General features: G+C 32.6%; 1 protein-coding gene across 1 annotated transcript; it reads right to left on the bottom strand.

The window, feature by feature from the left end:
* Window positions 1-3,814: 3,814 nt before the first annotated feature.
* LOC119669945 (putative uncharacterized protein DDB_G0291608) lies at window positions 3,815-18,728 on the bottom strand. The gene is made up of 2 exons (XM_038079998.1): window positions 18,309-18,728; window positions 3,815-4,804 (listed from the first exon to the last, which is right to left on the bottom strand). Exons 1-2 carry the CDS (start codon window positions 18,460-18,462, stop codon window positions 3,948-3,950), a joined length of 1,011 nt encoding a protein of 336 aa, XP_037935926.1. The 5' UTR covers window positions 18,463-18,728; the 3' UTR covers window positions 3,815-3,947.
* Between the last annotated feature and the right edge of the window lie 814 nt (window positions 18,729-19,542).

Here is a 19,542-nt window from a genome sequence, read left to right as displayed (position 1 = left end):
TTTGATGTAATGCGGCAGATAAAAGTAGTTACTTGGTTTTCTGGTCCTGGTGGTGGAGCTATTATCCAATGCCTCCTTAATCTTGAGAGTGAGTTTTTGGATACAGTCATCAAGATCCTCAGAAGTTACTGGCCAATTATTTATATTTGAAATATCAACCTGATTCTTAAATGAGTCCCAGTTAGTGGTTATGTACGTGAGATTCATGTTGATTGCTGGACAATTTTCAAGAATAAAAAGAACTGGTTTGTGATCCGAGTCCAGTTCATCAAGGACCTCTACGTGCACATTCGATTCTAAGTTATTTGAAATTCCGAAGTCAATGACGTGGCCTGTGATTCTGCCATAATGTGTCGGTTCACCTGGCGCATGAATCTGCCATAAGTGTTCAGTGGCAAGCCCATCAATATCCCTGCCAGCTCTATTTGAAGTTCTGTCACCCCAGCTGCTATGATATGCATTTAAATCGCCCGCTAAGAAAGTAGGTGTCTCGTTGTTGAGGATAACCTCAAGTTCATTAGGGAGAATTTGCAAACTCGGTGGCCTGTATGCTGACACAAAATTTATATTACCAAGTTGGCTTTCAACCAGTACAGATGTTGTTTCGAGCGATTGTTGGTTGCAAATTGTAGCATGATGTTTAATGCCATATTTAATCACGATGGCTGTGCCACCACCTCTTCTTGAGTTTCTGTCTGATCTGTAAACAACATAATTGGGAATTTTAAAATGGATAGCAGGTTTCAGAAATGTTTCTTGGATCAACATAATGTCAATTTCAAAATCATGCAGGAATTGGATGACCTCATGTTTCTTGTTAATAATGGAATTGGCATTCCACGTCACAATTTTAAGTCGATATGATGACAAACTCATTAAGAAGCTAGGGTTGGCACTAAACTTTGTAACAAGGACTCCATCATAGTTTTCATCATTGTACTAAGTTGTATCTGCATATTATTTAAAAGCTTCTCCATGTGGGAGGTTAGCAAGTGGGAATTGGACGAAACTTGCTCAGCTGTACTTCCCTTCTTCAAAGCATCGGCATAAGAAATTGAAGGCTGCACTTTAGAACTGACCGTAGAAATTGGTGTGGAGACATTCTTTTTCTTCAGCATTTGCGGAGCGCAAGGGCATCCTCTATAGTTGGCTGGGTGGCCACCACCACAGTTCGAACAAATCGGGGCAACATCGCGTGGTTTTGTACATTGTTGGTGATGGTGTGAGCCCTCACACTTAACACACTTTGGTGTGGCTCTACAGTTAGTAGCGACATGCCCGAACTGCTGACAGTTATGACATTGTGGGGGACCTTTTAGAGGGCGCTGGGCTTCAATAATCACCTTTAAATGACAAATACTGGAAACATTATATATGTTCTTCTGGTTAGATGGCAGTCTGATTTTAACTAAATTGCTGGCAGCTTGTCTAGTTTTTAAAAAATGGCATTCAAAGATACTAAATCCTTGGCCTGCAAGATCTTCTTTAATATCATCTATACTCTGACCCTCTAAACCTCTAATTATTATATTGAGGTGTTTTTCGTCAGGAAGAAAGTGGGTGTGAAATGGCTCACTAATCTCATTTAGATATCTTGTCATCTTGCGATGGTCATCTATGGTGGCAGGAGTTATTTGTATGCCCAAACGGACCTTCTTTGCCTCGCTAAAATTAATGTTTCTTGTTAAAAATTGCTTGACTAAAGAGTTCCACGTGTTGGTTCGACGGAGTACAATAGGTACAACTTTGCCTACTTTTTTATTTGAGGTTACAGGTTGTAAAAGATTTCGATTCGTTATATTGTCAGAAACAATACCATTAGTATGGATGTTTTCAGGCGTAGAGATCCGCTCAGGAGTTGGGAATTGAGAATTTCCTGTTGAAATTGACTTGACTGCTGTTGAATTTGGTGCTGTTTTAGGAAGTCTTTTCTTTACAACTGATTTCACCTGTTTGGTCGATTTGACTTTTGGATTATATTTCGGGAAATCAATTTCAGTATCTTCAATCTTAAAAGGGTCAGGCTCCGCAACAGAAATTTCTATCTCCATTTCTTCCTCATTAGAGCCAGCGGAGTCATGGGGGGAGCTAACTGGAGAAGGCGGTGAAACTTTCTTCCTTTTATTATTTAATTGATTACCAGTAGCTACTGGGTTTTTTAGCTTCAATTGTTTTTCCAAATCAGAATACCGGTCCTGGAGCATTTGAAATTGCTGCCTAAGTTTGATATAGTTGGCTTGTAGAATTTCATTGAATTTTTTAAGTTCAAAGAGTTCCTTCACACTGATGTTGACCATTTCAGTTGTGATTTCACTATTAGCCTGTAGAGGGATATCAGGGGGCTCTGATATATCTACTTCATTAACCTTTTCAGACATGGTGTCACTAGTTCTTCTCTAACTGTTGATCCAATAAAGTAAATATCCAATTGTACCTCCCACTTGGGAGGGCCCTTAAAATCTTGAGTTGTTCTTGAGTTCTTAGGGAGCTCGTAAACTTAATTGTCAAAAGTATTTAATATCTTTTCTGTGAATTAATAGAGTAGGAAATTTGAAACTTCTGTCAAAAAAAATTTAAATTTAATTTTTAATAAAATTTTTTCCAGCACAGAAAAAATTGAAACACAACTTCAGCTTTGTTTTCTCCGACCAATGTTATACTCTATTGTATATTAAATCAAGCCATTGTTTCGGCAGTAATATAATTTCCATTTTATATTATTTTTTTAAAATCGATCAATAAAATGCAGTAGTAAGCCACTTTAGTGCTATGATGTAATACTATTTTTTATTATTAAAAGATTTGCGGAGCTAACTTTTTTTGCTCTAATTTGTTACTTTTGTATATTCTATAATAATATTTTATACAAAGGTATAAGTTCTGAAATACTGGGATTAACTTCTAGAACAGCTGTATGGTTTACTTCAACTTCCATGTTCTGTATTTGCTGTATTTACTTACTTCCATGTTCTATTCCACTGTATATTAACAATAATTCAAGCCACTGTTTCCAAAACATCATGGATAAAATAATTAATAATATAATAAATATAAATCCATTTTTATATGGTTGCTATCTATATGAAACCTTGATCGGCTTAACTTTGTGATAAGCTTTACGTAAAATTTTATTCGAATAGCTCAAAAACTGAAGGACTAGGACTAGGAAAGTCTTAGAAAAGACTGGGGAAGACTATATTTTAATGGAATGGACTCAGTTAATAAAAACTGAAAGACTAGGACTTGGAAACTCTTAGAAAAGACTGGGGATAACTATCTTTTAATGAAAGACTCAGTTAACATATCTATTTAAAAATATAAATCTGCTTTTATATGACTGCTATGTGTTTATGGAAAGTCTTAGGAAAGTCTAGGGAAAACTATCTTTTAATGAAGACTCAGTTCACATAACTATTTAAATATATGGATCCATTTTTATATGGCTGCTATATAAAACTTCGTTCGACTTCAATTTGTGCTAAATCGTTATGTAGAACTTTATTCAAGTAGCTCAAAAACTAAAAGACTCGGGTGTGTATTTAATGGAACAGAGATTAATAAATGAACAGATAAACAGTCAGACAGATGCTTCATCAGATTTATGTTATAACGTTGGTTAATAGCATAGTATATGCTTGTATACATCAATGTTTTCTAAGGTATCCCTTATCTTGTTAAAAATATCGTGATTTCATTACTTTTTGAAAAACATAAAAAAATAAGATTGAACTGCTATATATTTAAGAACACTAAGATATATTAATTTTTTTATTGCTACAAAAAGATTTCAAACAAAACTATTGTAAACTCATATCAAAATAAATTTTTATTTTTCGTTATATATATGTATGTGATTTACATAAAACAATTAATAAAAATCTATATTGTGATATATCAACTTCTAATATATATCTAAAAAACATAACAAATATTTGATTTGTGCATACTCATTCGTCACCCTCCAATATTCTGTATATTAGAGCCAAAACATCTTGTTTAAAGCGAAGATTTTTTTTCCCAGTCATCTCTTTCATGTATGGAAGCAAACTATTTAAAAATGATTGATCAGCATCAGGGGATTGCGGCAGAACCTCACGTCGATTATGAGGTTCGTATTTTGATTTTATAAATTCAGCGAATTCTGTTAAATCAATGGCAGAAGAGCGGGGCCTCTCTGGCTCTATGGGAATACTACTTATATTTTGTGCATTACTTATATCGGGGCAACGACGCTGTTCCACATTAACAAAATCTTCCTCCATTTTGATCACAGCCATTTGTTGTGGTTGGCGCGGTTGTGCGTGCGGGCGATGCAATGTTCTTAATTGCAGTTTCTCAGGTGGCTGGGGTCGTTGGCATGTTTGCTGGACTTGCTGCACTTGCTGTTGTGGTTGTTGCTGTTGTTGTTGGACCGGTTGTGATTGTAATTGTGCTTCTAATTGTGATTGCAATTGTGTTTGTGAAATAGATTCTTGCTCCTGGGTAGTTTCTTCATGCAATGCAACAACAACATCATCTTCGGCTATGGCCACATCTGAACTAATGGAATCTTTGGTTTCTTCGCTACTGACTAAAGGCAATGGCATGTTTTGTATCTGTGTCATTGGTGGTGCAGAGGTTTTTCGTCCAGCCACAATATTTGTACTCGTAGCCTTGGTGCGTGTTTTAGTGTAGGGAACTAGAAATTGTAAATATTTGAATAGGTAGTATTTGCGTTTACCACGTCCTGTAGATGTGCGTGATGGCTTAAGTGAACGTAAAAAACTGCTGCGTATTGTACGCCATTTTTCACGGCAATTCCGTACTGAAATGAAAAGAAAGAAATAACGTTTTTTATAAGTATAAAAAAAATATTTGTATTTAGAAATGTAAATTATTATATATGATTTGAAATCTTTGGTATTTGAATAACTGAAGAATGTGCGTAAAATAATGTTCTTTCAATATATCTCTGTTGTAAAAAGCAAATTAGACATCGAGCTAATATAAACCTCAAAATTTTGTAGTCCACAAAGTTCGATATAAGTGATATCTTTTATATAGGGAAGTAAGTGTATGTAAACTATACGATAGTTAATATTATAGAGATAAATGTTCCGCGTGCTCGTGTCTAAAGCACTTTTAATTAATAGTGTTTTTGATCACTGTAACAAATATTCCATGGAATTATGATAATGTGATTTTACTGATGTATAGTTTGAACTTAACATACAATAAAGAAATGTCCCATGAGGGACATTCATTTGAATTTCGTTTGTAGATGAGAAGGATTTTGAGGAAGAACTCTTTATTTGATAAAAAGTACTAGTATTGAACTAGTATCATTTTCCAGCAACACCATATCAAACGCCTTAGCGATATCAACTAAGGTGATTTCAGTGGATTACACTTCACTGAGAACTTTTCTTATATCTTGAGAAACTCTTGGTCTACTAGAGATCAGTGGAAGAATTTACTTGGACTCGGAACTGCTCTTTGGGAATGATCATGATAAATTTTTGAGACTTGCCAATATTAAATTTTCACGGTATTTTATCAACAGTAGGCAATTAAAAATTTTTCAAATATATGTTACTGATTCCATAAAGTCCAAGACATTTTAATTTTCTAAATACCAGATGAATGTACGAATTTTTTCCTCATTTGTTAAAAGTATGGTTTCTATTTTATGATTACTAAAATAACAATCATCACTCTATTAATATTCTTCTTTGAAATATCCTAATAATAGGCTAATAATATCAAGAAAAATGTACGAGTAATTTAATATACGATAATATATCCAAATTGGGAATTAAGTAAAACAATTTGGGAAGTTTCAAGTCTATAGTTTGACTTGAGATTACAATCAACTGATAAGTAACAAATATTAATCATAAAAGCTAGTGTAGTTATTATACATATAATATGATCAAAAGATAATGACTTTATAAGACAGTACTCCAAAAAAAAAAAATAAAAAAATTTCGAGAGAGAAAAAAGTGCTAAAAATGTATTGATTCAAAACTAACTACATTAATGTGGGACTTAAATCTGCTGCGTAGAGTCCAAAACCGAAAACTTTTAGACAAAATCAGAAGAACTGTCGCTGCCATATTAGTAAAAGCTCTACTCATGACTCTACGGCATTATTTATTCTGTCCACGCAATCATCGCCAAACTGATGTAATCAGTCTTCACATCATTTGCATATGTTTTATAATGAGAATAGGACACTGTTACGAACTAAGCTATAGCCCTATAATCGTTCCCTATACTGATTACGGTATTATGCATCTCCTACTTGATCGCAAGTTCTGTACTCATATCCGTATACTGGAAAGAGTGGGCTAGAGGTAACACAATGATAGCCGACGAAATCATTTCTATAATGAAATGATAGCATGATGTTTAGAGATTCCCCTAAGTGGCTCAAAATTTAAATAGCTGAAAACTTAAAAAGTAGCCTCAACTAAAACTATTTTTTCGATTGTGGGATTGTTGTAGCATTTTTCTAGTAAAAGTTGCTGCTATATATTTGGAAATTTAACGACTTTGCCCCAACGGATATTCATATTAGAAAAATTCACACTTTTAGTAACAGTCAAACGGCTATCATGTTTCTCGTAGAATAAAAAACAAAGTGAGATATTGATGCATTGAATAGTTAACCTGAAATTGGTTAAGAAACATAAAGACATGAAAATTGTAAAACCAATTAATTCGTGAGAAGTGACAAATGGCCAGTTATATTGAATAAATGGCACACCTATAGAATTCAAAACCAGTTTCATCCATTTCTTGATTTTATTTGGCTGTGCTCTTAATATGTTTCTGTTGAAAGTTTGAAGTTTATTTATTTTGAAAATGTGGAGATTAGTTAGTAATTAGTAATTAGTTTACTAATTACTTGTTAGTTAAACAAACAGATAAACAAAAACATAAAGGGCTATAATCAAATTAATTAATCTTTTCGAATAGACTGAGATCATATGCTTTATGTAGAACAATGTTTTCCAACATCCTATTAAATTCGTTACAAATAACTTGATAAACTTAATACATCTCTCATTTGCACTGGTGTTAGGGTTATAAAAAAAGGAATAAAATTAGAATGCTTTTAAATATATTTTGTAAGAAAGCACTATATTAATATTTATATCGCATCTGATTACCAAGTTAAATCATAATAAAATGTTATAATTATTAATAAATAATGAAATTTTCTCACTGTCTTCACTGTCACTGTCAATTTTCTCCAATTGAATCTTGGATCATGTTATCTGTCTGTTCTTATATCGATCAATTATCGACAAAAATTGATATGTTCTCACAGATTTTAATGGATCTTAGATTATTTTTATGCCTAAATGATGTAATGACTCGTTAAATCTTAAAATGATCTGCTGTTAATAAAACATTCTATAAAATTTATTATAAAATTCTTAAATAAACAATGAATCTACACTCCATTAATTTTTTTGTTTTTGATAAATACAATCAATATAAATAATGTTCAATATTGTCAGGCAAAAACAATGAGTATAAATTCATTGGAATAATAAAAAAAGCTAAAGTATCAAATTCTTTTTATCGCGATTTATGAAGCAAATGTTTTTCTTAGCAAGATATTTATTGATCAATAAAAAATTTTTCCTTCCGATATGTCTTGTTTCGTCTCATGGAGTATAGTGTATAAGATAGTCTTCAATGTCTCGAAAATAGGTTTATGATCGATATGGTTCTAGACACAATACTGGCATTTTAAAAAAGCCTTAAATCAGCCTATAGAAACGTTATAACTGCAGAGATTTCATTATGACTATTAATGATCTATATCCAAGGCCTTTGCAATAGAGGGCGCAGTAACAGCTTAAATAAATTAAAGAAAAGTCTGACTTAGAGAACATAAGATCTTGTCTAGAACTGTTAATACCTTAGTTCGGTTATATATAAAAGCAAAATATTCACATAAATAATTATAAGTAATATTTCTTATCATTTGATATTTATATATAATGTGTGAAACTAAATTCATGTACATTTAATATAAAAAATATTCAAAATTTATAACTTGAGAAACGCATTATATTCTTTTACCATGTGAGATTAGAGCATGATATGTTACCGAGTGTGCTTACATGAGTTGTTGCAATTATTCTATTGTGTGTACTACGATCACACAAAACTGTCGTAGCGCAAGAACACAATGAATCAGCTCATCAAACACTGTACTGTTTCGATATTGTCTAATGCGATATTTTTCAGTTCCAGAAGTCAAAATTTTCACTTTATCGCTTCACGATCACTGGGTTCACTGACATTTCGTTTATGGAAGAAGGTGCCGAAGCGGGTATAGTTGGAGCGGGCAAAAAGCATTGGGAAGCGCTTGGCAAAAATACAAGCATCTCCCAACGGGAAATATAAGTGATATTTAAATGTGTATCCTTCAATATTGAACGGAAATAGCAGGGAAAAAGTATCGTAATACTGACAGACAGCCAAGCAGCTATCGAGGCACTAAACTCGCATAAGGTGATCACAAAACTAGTGCAAGAATACCTTGAAAAGTAAACTTGCTCGGCGTATTAAATCACGTGTTTATTCTTTGAGTAGTGGGACATACTGGCATACGCGGAAATGAATAGACAGACAAATTAGCTAGAAAAGGAGCAGCCATGTCGCTGATGGGGCTAACACCTTTCTGTGGACAAGGACACAGTACCCTCTCTTATAAAAATGAAGGAGAACCAGCATAAAAAAGGATACTGGGTTTATCTACCAGGATTAGCACAATCCAAATCATTTATTGATATTTGTGACAATAGGAGATACCAAGATTATATGAACTTAACAAGAGAAAAACTTGTAATCATGACAGAAATCTTAACAGGGGACTGTAAACTAAAATACCAACTTACGAAACTGGGCATGTATACGAATGCAAACTGTAGACTCTGCGAAGAGAATGATGTGTCAGCCACACATGTGATCTTAAAATGCACTGCGCATACATGGAATAGACTCTTGGGAATGTATATCCTTACGGAAGAGGCAATAAAATTCTGCAAAACAGGCTATTTACCACTTTTTTTGTTGACGCAATAGGTGTTGCAAACTCATTCTGAGCCCAAAAGTGGGCATAATAGACTCGATGGTCGTAGTGCCACGTTTTTAATAATAAATAAAATACGGTCGGAGTATATTTTGCTGAATAAGTTGTAGATAATTACTCCATTAGTTTACAAAAAAGGAATGAAGTATTGATTCAACTGCTGGTGTAGTTGTATTACTTCTAATAGGGCCTCATTTAAGACGAGATATTAAATTTTGACTGATTGACGATTTTTGGAGTCACACGAATATTATAACAAAAATATTTGGCTGTAATGATAAGGTCGTTAACTGTAAGTTAAATCCTAAATGCCAAATATTTTACTGCTCGTATTCATTATGTATAGAACAGTATTAGAATAATTTATTATAATTGTAACAACAAATTTTTATACTATAAATCGCAGACACTATTTAATTAAATAAAAAAAATTTATATAAACAAACAAAAATTTTATCTAAATACAATTAAAATTTTAAAAATCGTATAAATACATATTTCTTTTCTGCATAGACTTTTCTGAAGAGTCAACAAATAAGTTCATAGCAACACATAAGAATTACTTGCAAATATTAGCATGACGTGTCAAAAAATGTTGTTTATTTAACAAAAATACTATCCAGTTCTTTCCTAAAATATATATTTGCAGAACAACGAAAAGTACAAGCTTATATGCAAGCTTATAAGCTATTTTAGAGAACAAACAATAGAAACCCGCTTCATATCTATGACTAAGAACAACAATAAATAAAGTAATATAAATTATATATTTTGTGATCAAAAAAGAACTTATTCGTTCTTTTTTTGAATTCCCGCGCTTATCCAATTGGCAAATTTTTTTTATTTTCACGCTGGCAACACTATTATACACATATGATTAGTTTTTGTTTGGCGTCTATACAAAGAAATCGAAAAATTTTCGTGTGGCGATTTTTAGCTCAATTTCAAAGAGATGAGATGATTTCCAATGCAAATAGTGACCCCACATTCATCGAAAGCATCATAACTGGTGATGAGACATGGGTCTATGATTTTGACATGCCTACCAAACAACAATCGACCGAATGGTGCTTCGAAGGTAAGCCGAAACCGAAAAGAGAACGCCAAAAGTCGGTCCAAAATCAAGGTTATGCTGACTGTTTTCTTCGATATTCGTGGTGTGGTGCACTATGAATTCCTTCCGGACTGTCAAATGGTCAAACGGTCAATAAGAAGTATTATTTGGCCAAATTTATGAAAGGAAAACTTATGGACTTTACACCACGATAATGCACCCGTTCACACAGCGTTGGAAATTGATATTGATGGAGTTTTTTTGGAAAAAACTCCACCAATATCATCAACCAAGCACCGTACTCTCCAGATATGGCCCGTGTGACTTTTTCCTCTTCCCCCGACTCAAATTGCCATTGCGAGGAATTAGTTTTGTGACCATAGAGGCCATAAAAGAGAATTCGCTGCGTGAACTAAAGGCCATACCTTCGGCGGCCTATAAAACTTGTATGGAAAAGGCCATACCTTCGGCGGCCTATAAAACTTGTATGGAAAGCGTTTTTTTTAACTTTTTGTTCATTTTTGATCAAATGGTATATACCTGCTTTGAAGACTTAAAATTACGGTGTGCTAAAAAAACACAGGTAACAAGATAATGCGCCGATAAGTGTCACATTGTAAATTCTAAGAAATTTCTACCGACACCAATTGAAGTATCCAACCTCTTCTACCCGGTATGCATACGCAACTCTACAGCGAATGAAAGCAAAATACAAGCACTCTTCCTGCATAATTTTGGATATAAACCATAACCACCACAATACTGCCAACCTCAATTGGTAAGAACAGCCGAACTGCGCGCACTGACCCCATTGGTACCACATTTACAACTCCAGGCCGGTGTCCCTCACTACCATTTGTATTCCAAACAGTGTCGAAATAGCGCCGTTCGCTTACGATAAGCATGTTTTACCTCAGGAATATTCTAACGCTAATCAAGAAGACACCATTAATCAAAACGCGTGGGAAAGAAAAATCAAGTACCTAAATTTAAGTGAAACTTAGCAGGGATTCTGGCGTTAGAAATCAACATCGAAACATTTAGTGAAATAATACTAATACCTCTCTAATCTCCATGACTTATCTGTAATACAGATTATTTTGGTGTCGTCTATCAGTTATATCTATTTGTTTTGATTTATGTGGCCTCTCAGCAATATATTTTATACCCATTTAATAATATGCAAGTTATTTTTATAAAGTTTTATTGATTTTCATTAAAAATCTTCTGATTGAGCAGTTATTTGCTGATAGAGCAAATAAGAACATACCTCAGACTACTAATCTGTGTGGCGTATTAATGCAAATAATTTTGATATGATGTACAGATAATGTGTGATGTGATGATTATTCTAGAAACCAAAAATGTCACGAAATCATGCTGAATATGATTGTAAGCTGGAGTTCTTTAGTATGAGTCTTAGTATTTTTAATAGCAACTAAAAAAAAGGTATAAAAGGAAGAAACCAAGTGAAGGAAAAGCAATAAAGTTTATAGCTTTAAAGCAGATGTCACAGTGGGATCATCTAGTAAGAATTGCATAATTAAATATTTCACTAATTTTTAGATTATAGATTTTAGAATTTTTAGATTAGATATTATGCTCTAACAAATTCATAAAAGTTTAAGACAAAGTGGTAGAAAATAGTTTTAAAGTGCTACACTAAACCACTTTTTATTGGTATTTACACAGTTATATATATAATAAATAGTTTGTAATTATGTCGTGTGTAATATCAATTAATATAAATGTTATATATGCCTTACAATATTTTGTTCCAATACACATCTAGTGTGTTTTACTTAGAACCAATTGTATATATCTATGTAAATGCTGTTTAAATGCAAAATTTCCTTTTAATAAAGGTATTCATCTAAACTGATAAATGCCTTTTAAACTTCACAAAGCTTAAATTATATTTTTACAATTTTTACCATTTTATATATTATTGTATTTCAGAAGACTAAACAAAAGTGCAAAAGAAGGAAGTTGAGTCCAACCTACCAATGCACAGAATTGGACAAAGACCAATTATTTGAAACATCTGATCGATAAAGTTCACACCAATATTTCATTAAATCGTTTCCTATAACTGTATTTGAGTGATCGCATAAAAATATATATAAATAAATTTATGTGCTTAGATGAGTACTAGTGACCTTGTAGTAATATAATTCGTGTTGGTACAGTTCTGTTGCACTTGGTGGAACCATTAAATATGAATTTTATAGAGTAGCGATCTCGTTCAAACCAAATTTTATATGAGGTTGTACTGTATTCTGTTTATGTGTTTTGTTCTGAATTGCTTAGGAAATTAAAGCAAAATGCAAAATGATTCTCTCAAACAACTTTTTTCGTAGTTTGCTAATTTGATTGTTTAGAAGAATTTATTAATAACGAAAATATAGAAAGAAAATATCTGTTGACTCTGTTTTTATATTTTATATGCTATACATCTCTTTCGTCAGCCTGTACATTTGTATTAATTTTGCATCTAGTATTATATATATATATATATATATATATATATATATATATCCTAACTATTTTATTTGCTGCTTCGTTACCCAATAGTCAACGTGCCCGGTACCAAATAAGCTGTTAACATATATCAGTTATCAAAACCATGCTCAAAACAAAACCAGATAAACTTGATATCAAAAAAAGTATTATTGAAAGCTCTATGTTTTTGACTCCTGCCTGGCTTATGAATGATTGCAGTAAGCACAGAACACAGTTGTTAGCTTTTATGTTGCTTATTATACTTCGCGAACATAGTCGTGCCAAATGGTCGATATTGAATTGTGTGACATTATGATAATTGTGTCATATTCGCCAGCTAGAAATTGCACATAGTCATGCTCTGAGAAGACTTTTCAAAGTACCATGGTATATTAGGACAAATGACATCCTCAGGGACCTCAAGATTGATCCCATCAAAAAATACATAAAGGATAGAGCCCTGAAATTATTTGTGAAAACTGACAAACTTACCAACACCGCGTTATCAAATCTCAGAATGGTTACAGGCTCCTCGGGGAGGTATGCAGATCTGAGGTCATTTATTGTTTAGTCTAATGAAGTGATAAACAATAATCCCATCAAGGCTTAAAGAGGAGTTTTACCTCGAGTTAAGAAAGACTAAAAGTGCTCAAGTACACTGGCTTAAATAGAAATAAATAATAATATTTTTTATTTATTTATTTTTTTTATTATTTATTTATTTATTTCTCCAATGTCCTTCGTCGTAAGAACCAATTTACTAACTCCACAACGGAATTTGAAAAGGCATTTGATCGCTACGGAAAACACCGAATTCTTAATAAATGTATGTCTACTGAAGCAAGTAGTATGTCTGTAAATTTGTATTTTGATTTACAGTTTTAAATTGAAACCAAAACAGGAAGTGATTAAAATCAATGGTAAAGTAATTGAAGCGCATAATTATGTTTTTAAACAACTATATACCTTACTGGTATAACGAATGGACCTGCACCAAATCAAATCAAAATTCAAACTTTTTTGCTTATAATGTCTTAATATTGGATGCAAAATTGATACAAACATACTTACATACCTACGTAGTTGGTCATTACAGACGTGGATCGTCCTTGGCCGCTTCGAATTGCCTCCGCCAGCCAGCCCGATTAGTTGCTTGTTCTCCCTAGTCGGTCGTACCGAGCGCCCCAAATCGTTGGTCATCTGGTCCTTTCACCGAAGACGCGAACGTCCTCTACCGCATTTTCCCTCTATGGGTGCCGAATCAAACACCTTTGTACCCTGAGCTGATCAAGCCAGTCAATGTCGCGGTATAGCTCATACAGTTTATCGTTTCATCTAATTCGATACTTGTCGCCAACGCGTGAGGAACCATTAATCTTCCGAAGAATTTTTCTCTAGAATGATTGTAACACCTTCTAATAACTGTTGGAAATTGTCCAAGCTTCCGCACCATATAGTAGGACAGATATGATAAAAGACTTGAAGAGCGTGATTTTTGTTTGTCGAGAGTGATTCTTTGGCAAGAGTGATTCTTCGTTGACTGTCTGTTTGGTGTTTACGATAGTTTCCAAATAAGCAAAGTTTTCACAACTTTGAACTTATAATTGTCAAAAGGATGTGAAAATAATAATTAATTTTTTTTTTTAAATCTTAAGTATCGTAAAAATGATTTATTTAATGATACTTTGGATAGTATCCTACTAATAGTTTTCCAGGTGGGTTATAAAGGTGGTTTAATATCTAGATAATCTGAATATATAATTATGACCTAAATTTTTAATTTTCTTTTCAATTGTATTGATCATTTTTCACATTCCAGATACTTTTTAACGTTTTTGATTTATTGAAATCTGCCTATAGTTGAGTTTGAAGTAGTGTCCCATAATTGCATGGTATACGTCCAGAACATGATATCATTGAATTAAATATAAACATTTTGTTATTTAAGCCAAGTTTAAAATGATCTTTTTAAAACTCAACTAAAACCAATAACCACTGTAATGAAGGGGTTAGAATATTATCTAGGCAAGGCACGCGTATCGTAAGAGGCGACTAAGATCCGCCGTTAATACAAAACTATTTGGAGTGTGAATGGTAGTGAGTGAAATCCATTTGCGACATCTGATTGGACGTGTATATCTTATACCACGGGGTCAGTACCCGCAGTTTCGGCTGTCTTGACTAATTAAGGTTGTATCGTGATAGCTGTGGTTAAGACTCAAATTTACACAGGAAGATTGATGGTATTTATTTACTTTAATTCGGCGTGGAGTTACGTTTCCACACCTGATGCTGTGACCCAAAGATCAGCTGAGGTTGGATGGGTCTCGGTTTTTACCAACGTAACTAGCATCAAGAAACTATGGTACTCTTATGTGGGTACCGGAACATGAAGGGCATGAGGGCAATGAAATAAAAGACTCCCTAGCAAAGAAGGGTGTATGCACTCCTTTCATTGGTCCAGAACCCTTCTTCGGGGTAACAAATAGCTTCACAAATAACTTATTATGTGAACAGGAAAAATAAAATCTACATGAAAACTGGTGAGCCCAAACAGGCATGCGGTAGATTCACTGGTCTTGAACACATCAAAGTTGACGCTATCCTTAATCTTAGCAGAAACAATATTAAAATCTACACTAAACAGGACACTGTTGACTTAATTACCACATGAAGATTATAGATGCGGTAGAAAGTGATTCCTGTTGATTTTGTCATGACGAGAAAGAAACATCAGAACATATTCTGTGCAACGTGCCCAGCCCAGTGGCGGCAAGACGTAGACTCGACCACCTTGGAAGTGGGATCTTAGTTCCAAATAGGTAAAATTAAGCCCACAGAATTACGAGATTTATAAATAGTCTAGAAATGTTTTAGTTGGACCTCTAGGCGCACAATAGATCTTTTAGGTCGGGGTGCATTCATAGCCTTTTATTTAATAATAATCGATCCATAAATTAAAACTTAAATTAAAACTTAAATTAAAGCAAACTGCACAATCAAACACACCTGTGTATTTCGTTTTGATGTAAGTTCTTACGGTACATACCGATTAACTGAGAACTTTAGCTTGTTTGAGGTGTAAAATATTAATGAAAATATTTTCTCAATAATATTTTTAATTTTCTATAATATTTTTATTATAATTTATGTTTAGTTGCTTTAATGACAAAATATTTTTAATAATAATTTTGTTATTTTTTTTAACGGGCTAATTGCTCAGTAGTTGAATAATAAACTTTATAAAAATTGTTTTTGTTTTCAAAAAATTTTTTTTATTTTAAACCGATATTTCGACTATATTCTATATATAGTACCCTAATGATGACTATAGAATATAGTAGAAATATCAGTATATATATAAAAATATTTTAAAAAACAAAAACAATTTTAGCTCGTTAAAAAAAAAATCAAAGTTATTTCATTTTATATATTGTTTTATATATTTTATGTAGACCGTGTGCGAGTTCGAGTAAATTGAGGTAAAGTGAATTGAAATTTCTTAGGAATTTTTTGCACTGCACTTATGTAAATATTTATTTACTTCTTTATTGCATTTATTAATTATTTTTGGTTAAAAGTTTACAAAGTTATTTATTAAATATCTTATCAAATTTTTGGTAACACCTAATATACATAATTTTTTTTTCACCCTACTCGAAATTCTGGTAAATACCGACATTCGCTGCCATACAGACATAATTTACTATTTTCTACAATTTACCAATTTACTCGAACTTACACACGACCGTACACTATAGTATACTTATTTGAATGTAAACAAAATCAGTTGCTTGCGTTTGGACTAATTGCACTTAAGAGTAGAGCGAAATTTACATTTTATTTCTGTTTAAGTTCTTATGGTACGTACCGACTAACTCAACCTTAAGGAAGTCTACTACATTTTGCATTTTGCGTAAAAGAGCAAAAGTAGCAGTGGGAGACAAACTTCTGATCTATCAGGGGAACTTAAAACAGAAAAACAATATCTTATATGTTTTATTTGCATAAAAGAATATAAAGAACAAGTATTTATGTTGAAGCTAGTTGAGTCAGTGCACTTGAGCACTTTTACTCTCTATTAACTGCGAGGTTTCTTCAAAACCCCTCTTTACGTCTTGACTGGATTATTGTTTATCATTTCATCAGACTAAGCAATAACTGAACTCAGATCTGCATAACACTACGAGGAGCCTCTAAGCATTCTGAGAATGGATAACGCGGTGTTGGTAAAGAACAATGTTTTCTATGATTTGTAATAAATTGAAAAGATGAGAAAAAACTTTTTAAACGTTCTGTACTATATAAATTGAGAAAAACATAACAACTTCAATTCTGAAAACTTCAAGAGAACTATGTTTTGCATGTTCTGTCAAGACAATTAAAAGTAAAGAACTATAATTTAGAAACAAAAGTTATATTATTTTTTTAAAAGCAAAAATTGGACGCTTTTCTAAAAATTAAGAGTAGATTGTAGTTTAATTATAAACAAAATAAAACAAAACAAAAAAAAAAAACCAAAACAAAAACAAATTATGCGACTTTGCACATTGGCATATTGCGCACTTTAAACAATTTTCAACAAAATTGCGGCAAACCAAGTCTAAAACATTGAATTCTGTTTATGGCGCATTTGTTAAAAAGAAAAAGAAAAAAAAAAGTAGCAAATATGTTTTAACGTGCATGCATGCCAAATACAAAAACAAATACGTATTGCACAAAATAAAACAAAAAGAAAAAAAAAAACAAAAAATGACAAAAAGTTGAATAAATAAACTTTATTGGTTTATACTGCAAAAGCTCTAATGCAAAAGAATGCAACGCAAAAGCAGCGAACGAAAAAGCTTCTCTCGTCAAAAATGCATATAAGTTGGCAAATGCAACACAATATTAGCAAACACAGCAACAACAATAAGAACAACAATAAAAACAACTGTGATAACAACAACAACAACAGCAACAACAGCAGCGGCAATGACAGCAACAACAGCAATAACAGCAACAGTAGCGAAACAACAACAACAATTACAGCGAAATAGTTAAAACAGCTATTAAGGCCGACGCAGAGTAACGAATGTCTATGATGGACAAGTGTACATACATGCACACTCCTACAAGTTGTTAGAAAAAAAAAAGAAAAAATAAAGCAAAATAAAAATAAAAAATGCAAAAAAACTTACATGCAAACATATGCATATTTGAGTTTGTATGTGTGTGTGTGTGTGTGTGTGTTTTCACATTATGCATGTTTCAAACAAACTTACATGCTTATATTTATTTATTTATGTGTACATTCTCATATTTTATTATTAATATATGCACACCTTATAATCAAAAGTGCATTATATTTAAGTTAAAAAACAAAACAAAACAAAAAAAAAAATAGAGACTTATTGAAAAAAACAACCAAATGACACGCAAAAAAAAACATTTTTTTTTTTTTTTTTGTATTATAAAATAAAATGTGTTGCAAAAAGCTCATGTCATATGTGTTACAAGTGCAATATTTTGCGAGCGCTAAAATACATATATGACATTCGCTCGTATACATAGCTGTGCAGTAAGAAGAAGACTTATTATCTCATTCAACAAAATTCAAAATTCAATAATTAACTCGAAATTAAATTAAATAAAATATTTGAATAATAATGCACTTACCTGAGTATTTTGTTTCACTTGCAATTTCCTGCCAAGCTCTTTCAGTTTCATCCTTTTTACTATATGCAGGAAGTGTGGAATTCCAAAGGCACGGTTGCTTTTCGATAAGTTGTACGAATTTCACATTAAAAACAGGATCATCCTTGCGCGACATATTTACGTTTGTTTTTTTATTTTCTTTTCTTTTCTTTTTTCTTTCTTTTGCGCTGCGCTGCGCTGCTATTATGCACGTCTCTTCACAATAGAAATGAAAATGCAAGTTTATTGCAGTTACAACATATGCTCTAAGAACGTACGAACTTAAGAACTTTTTCCATCAAACACTCCGTACCGCACACAAGCACGATGACGACAAAAACGACGACGACGACGACGACAACTACTGCTGTAGAAATCAACCTGACACAACGAATGTTAAACGAAAACTGAAACTAAAACTGAAAGCAGAGAAAAATAAACGAATCGAGCAAACGTGCTAAGTGAACAGTAAGTAAAATTCGCGCGCTATATATTTGTGACATTTCAATGTGACGTCACTTGTGCATTGCATTGCTCATTGCTATGTGTTTTTTTTCGTTTTTTTTTGTTGCGCTGATTCCCGCAAAAATCAAATCTAGTTCATAGACGAGACGAGAACTTCTATGCATTATCAGTGCGATTTGCATACATTTATGCGTGCGTACGTATGAGTAGAATGCAATAAAACAATAAAAAAACATTTGTACATTGTAAAGAAAATGTACAAAGAAGAAGAAGAAGAAGAAAAAAGCAACAAAAACAAAAACAAAATTCTGTTGCTGCTCTCAACGGATGTTTGCAACTGTTTCACTGTGAAACACTGTTTTTTTTGTTTTTGTTTTTTGTTTGATCATTCGTGGCATTTTTTTTTTTTTGATTAAATGTGCTTAAGCTTTTGTATGCAAAAAAGGAAAAGCGAGATATGAAAAATGGAAAATGAAGAATAAAATAAGGTAACGAAAAAGTAAATGAATTTGTTTTAGTGTAAAGACACAAAATTGACAGAACATTTGTGTTTCTTGTTGGTTATTGCAGTTTTTATTGTATTTGCTTTTGTTTTTGCTTTTACTTTTGTTTTTGTTTTTGTTTTTAGTTTCTATTCACTGTTCACTGAGTGTGGGTGGTCACGTGTTTATAACGCATCTTTGCCACTCACAGAAGCGCCAAAATGAACTTCATTTTATGTTTGCTTTTCCACTGTTTTTTTTTTAATTTT

The sequence above is a fragment of the Teleopsis dalmanni genome, chromosome 1 (assembly GCF_002237135.1).
Source record: "Teleopsis dalmanni isolate 2A chromosome 1, ASM223713v2, whole genome shotgun sequence".
Classification (NCBI taxonomy): Eukaryota; Metazoa; Arthropoda; class Insecta; order Diptera; family Diopsidae; genus Teleopsis; species Teleopsis dalmanni.
This window is presented reverse-complemented; position numbering and strand designations above follow the sequence as displayed.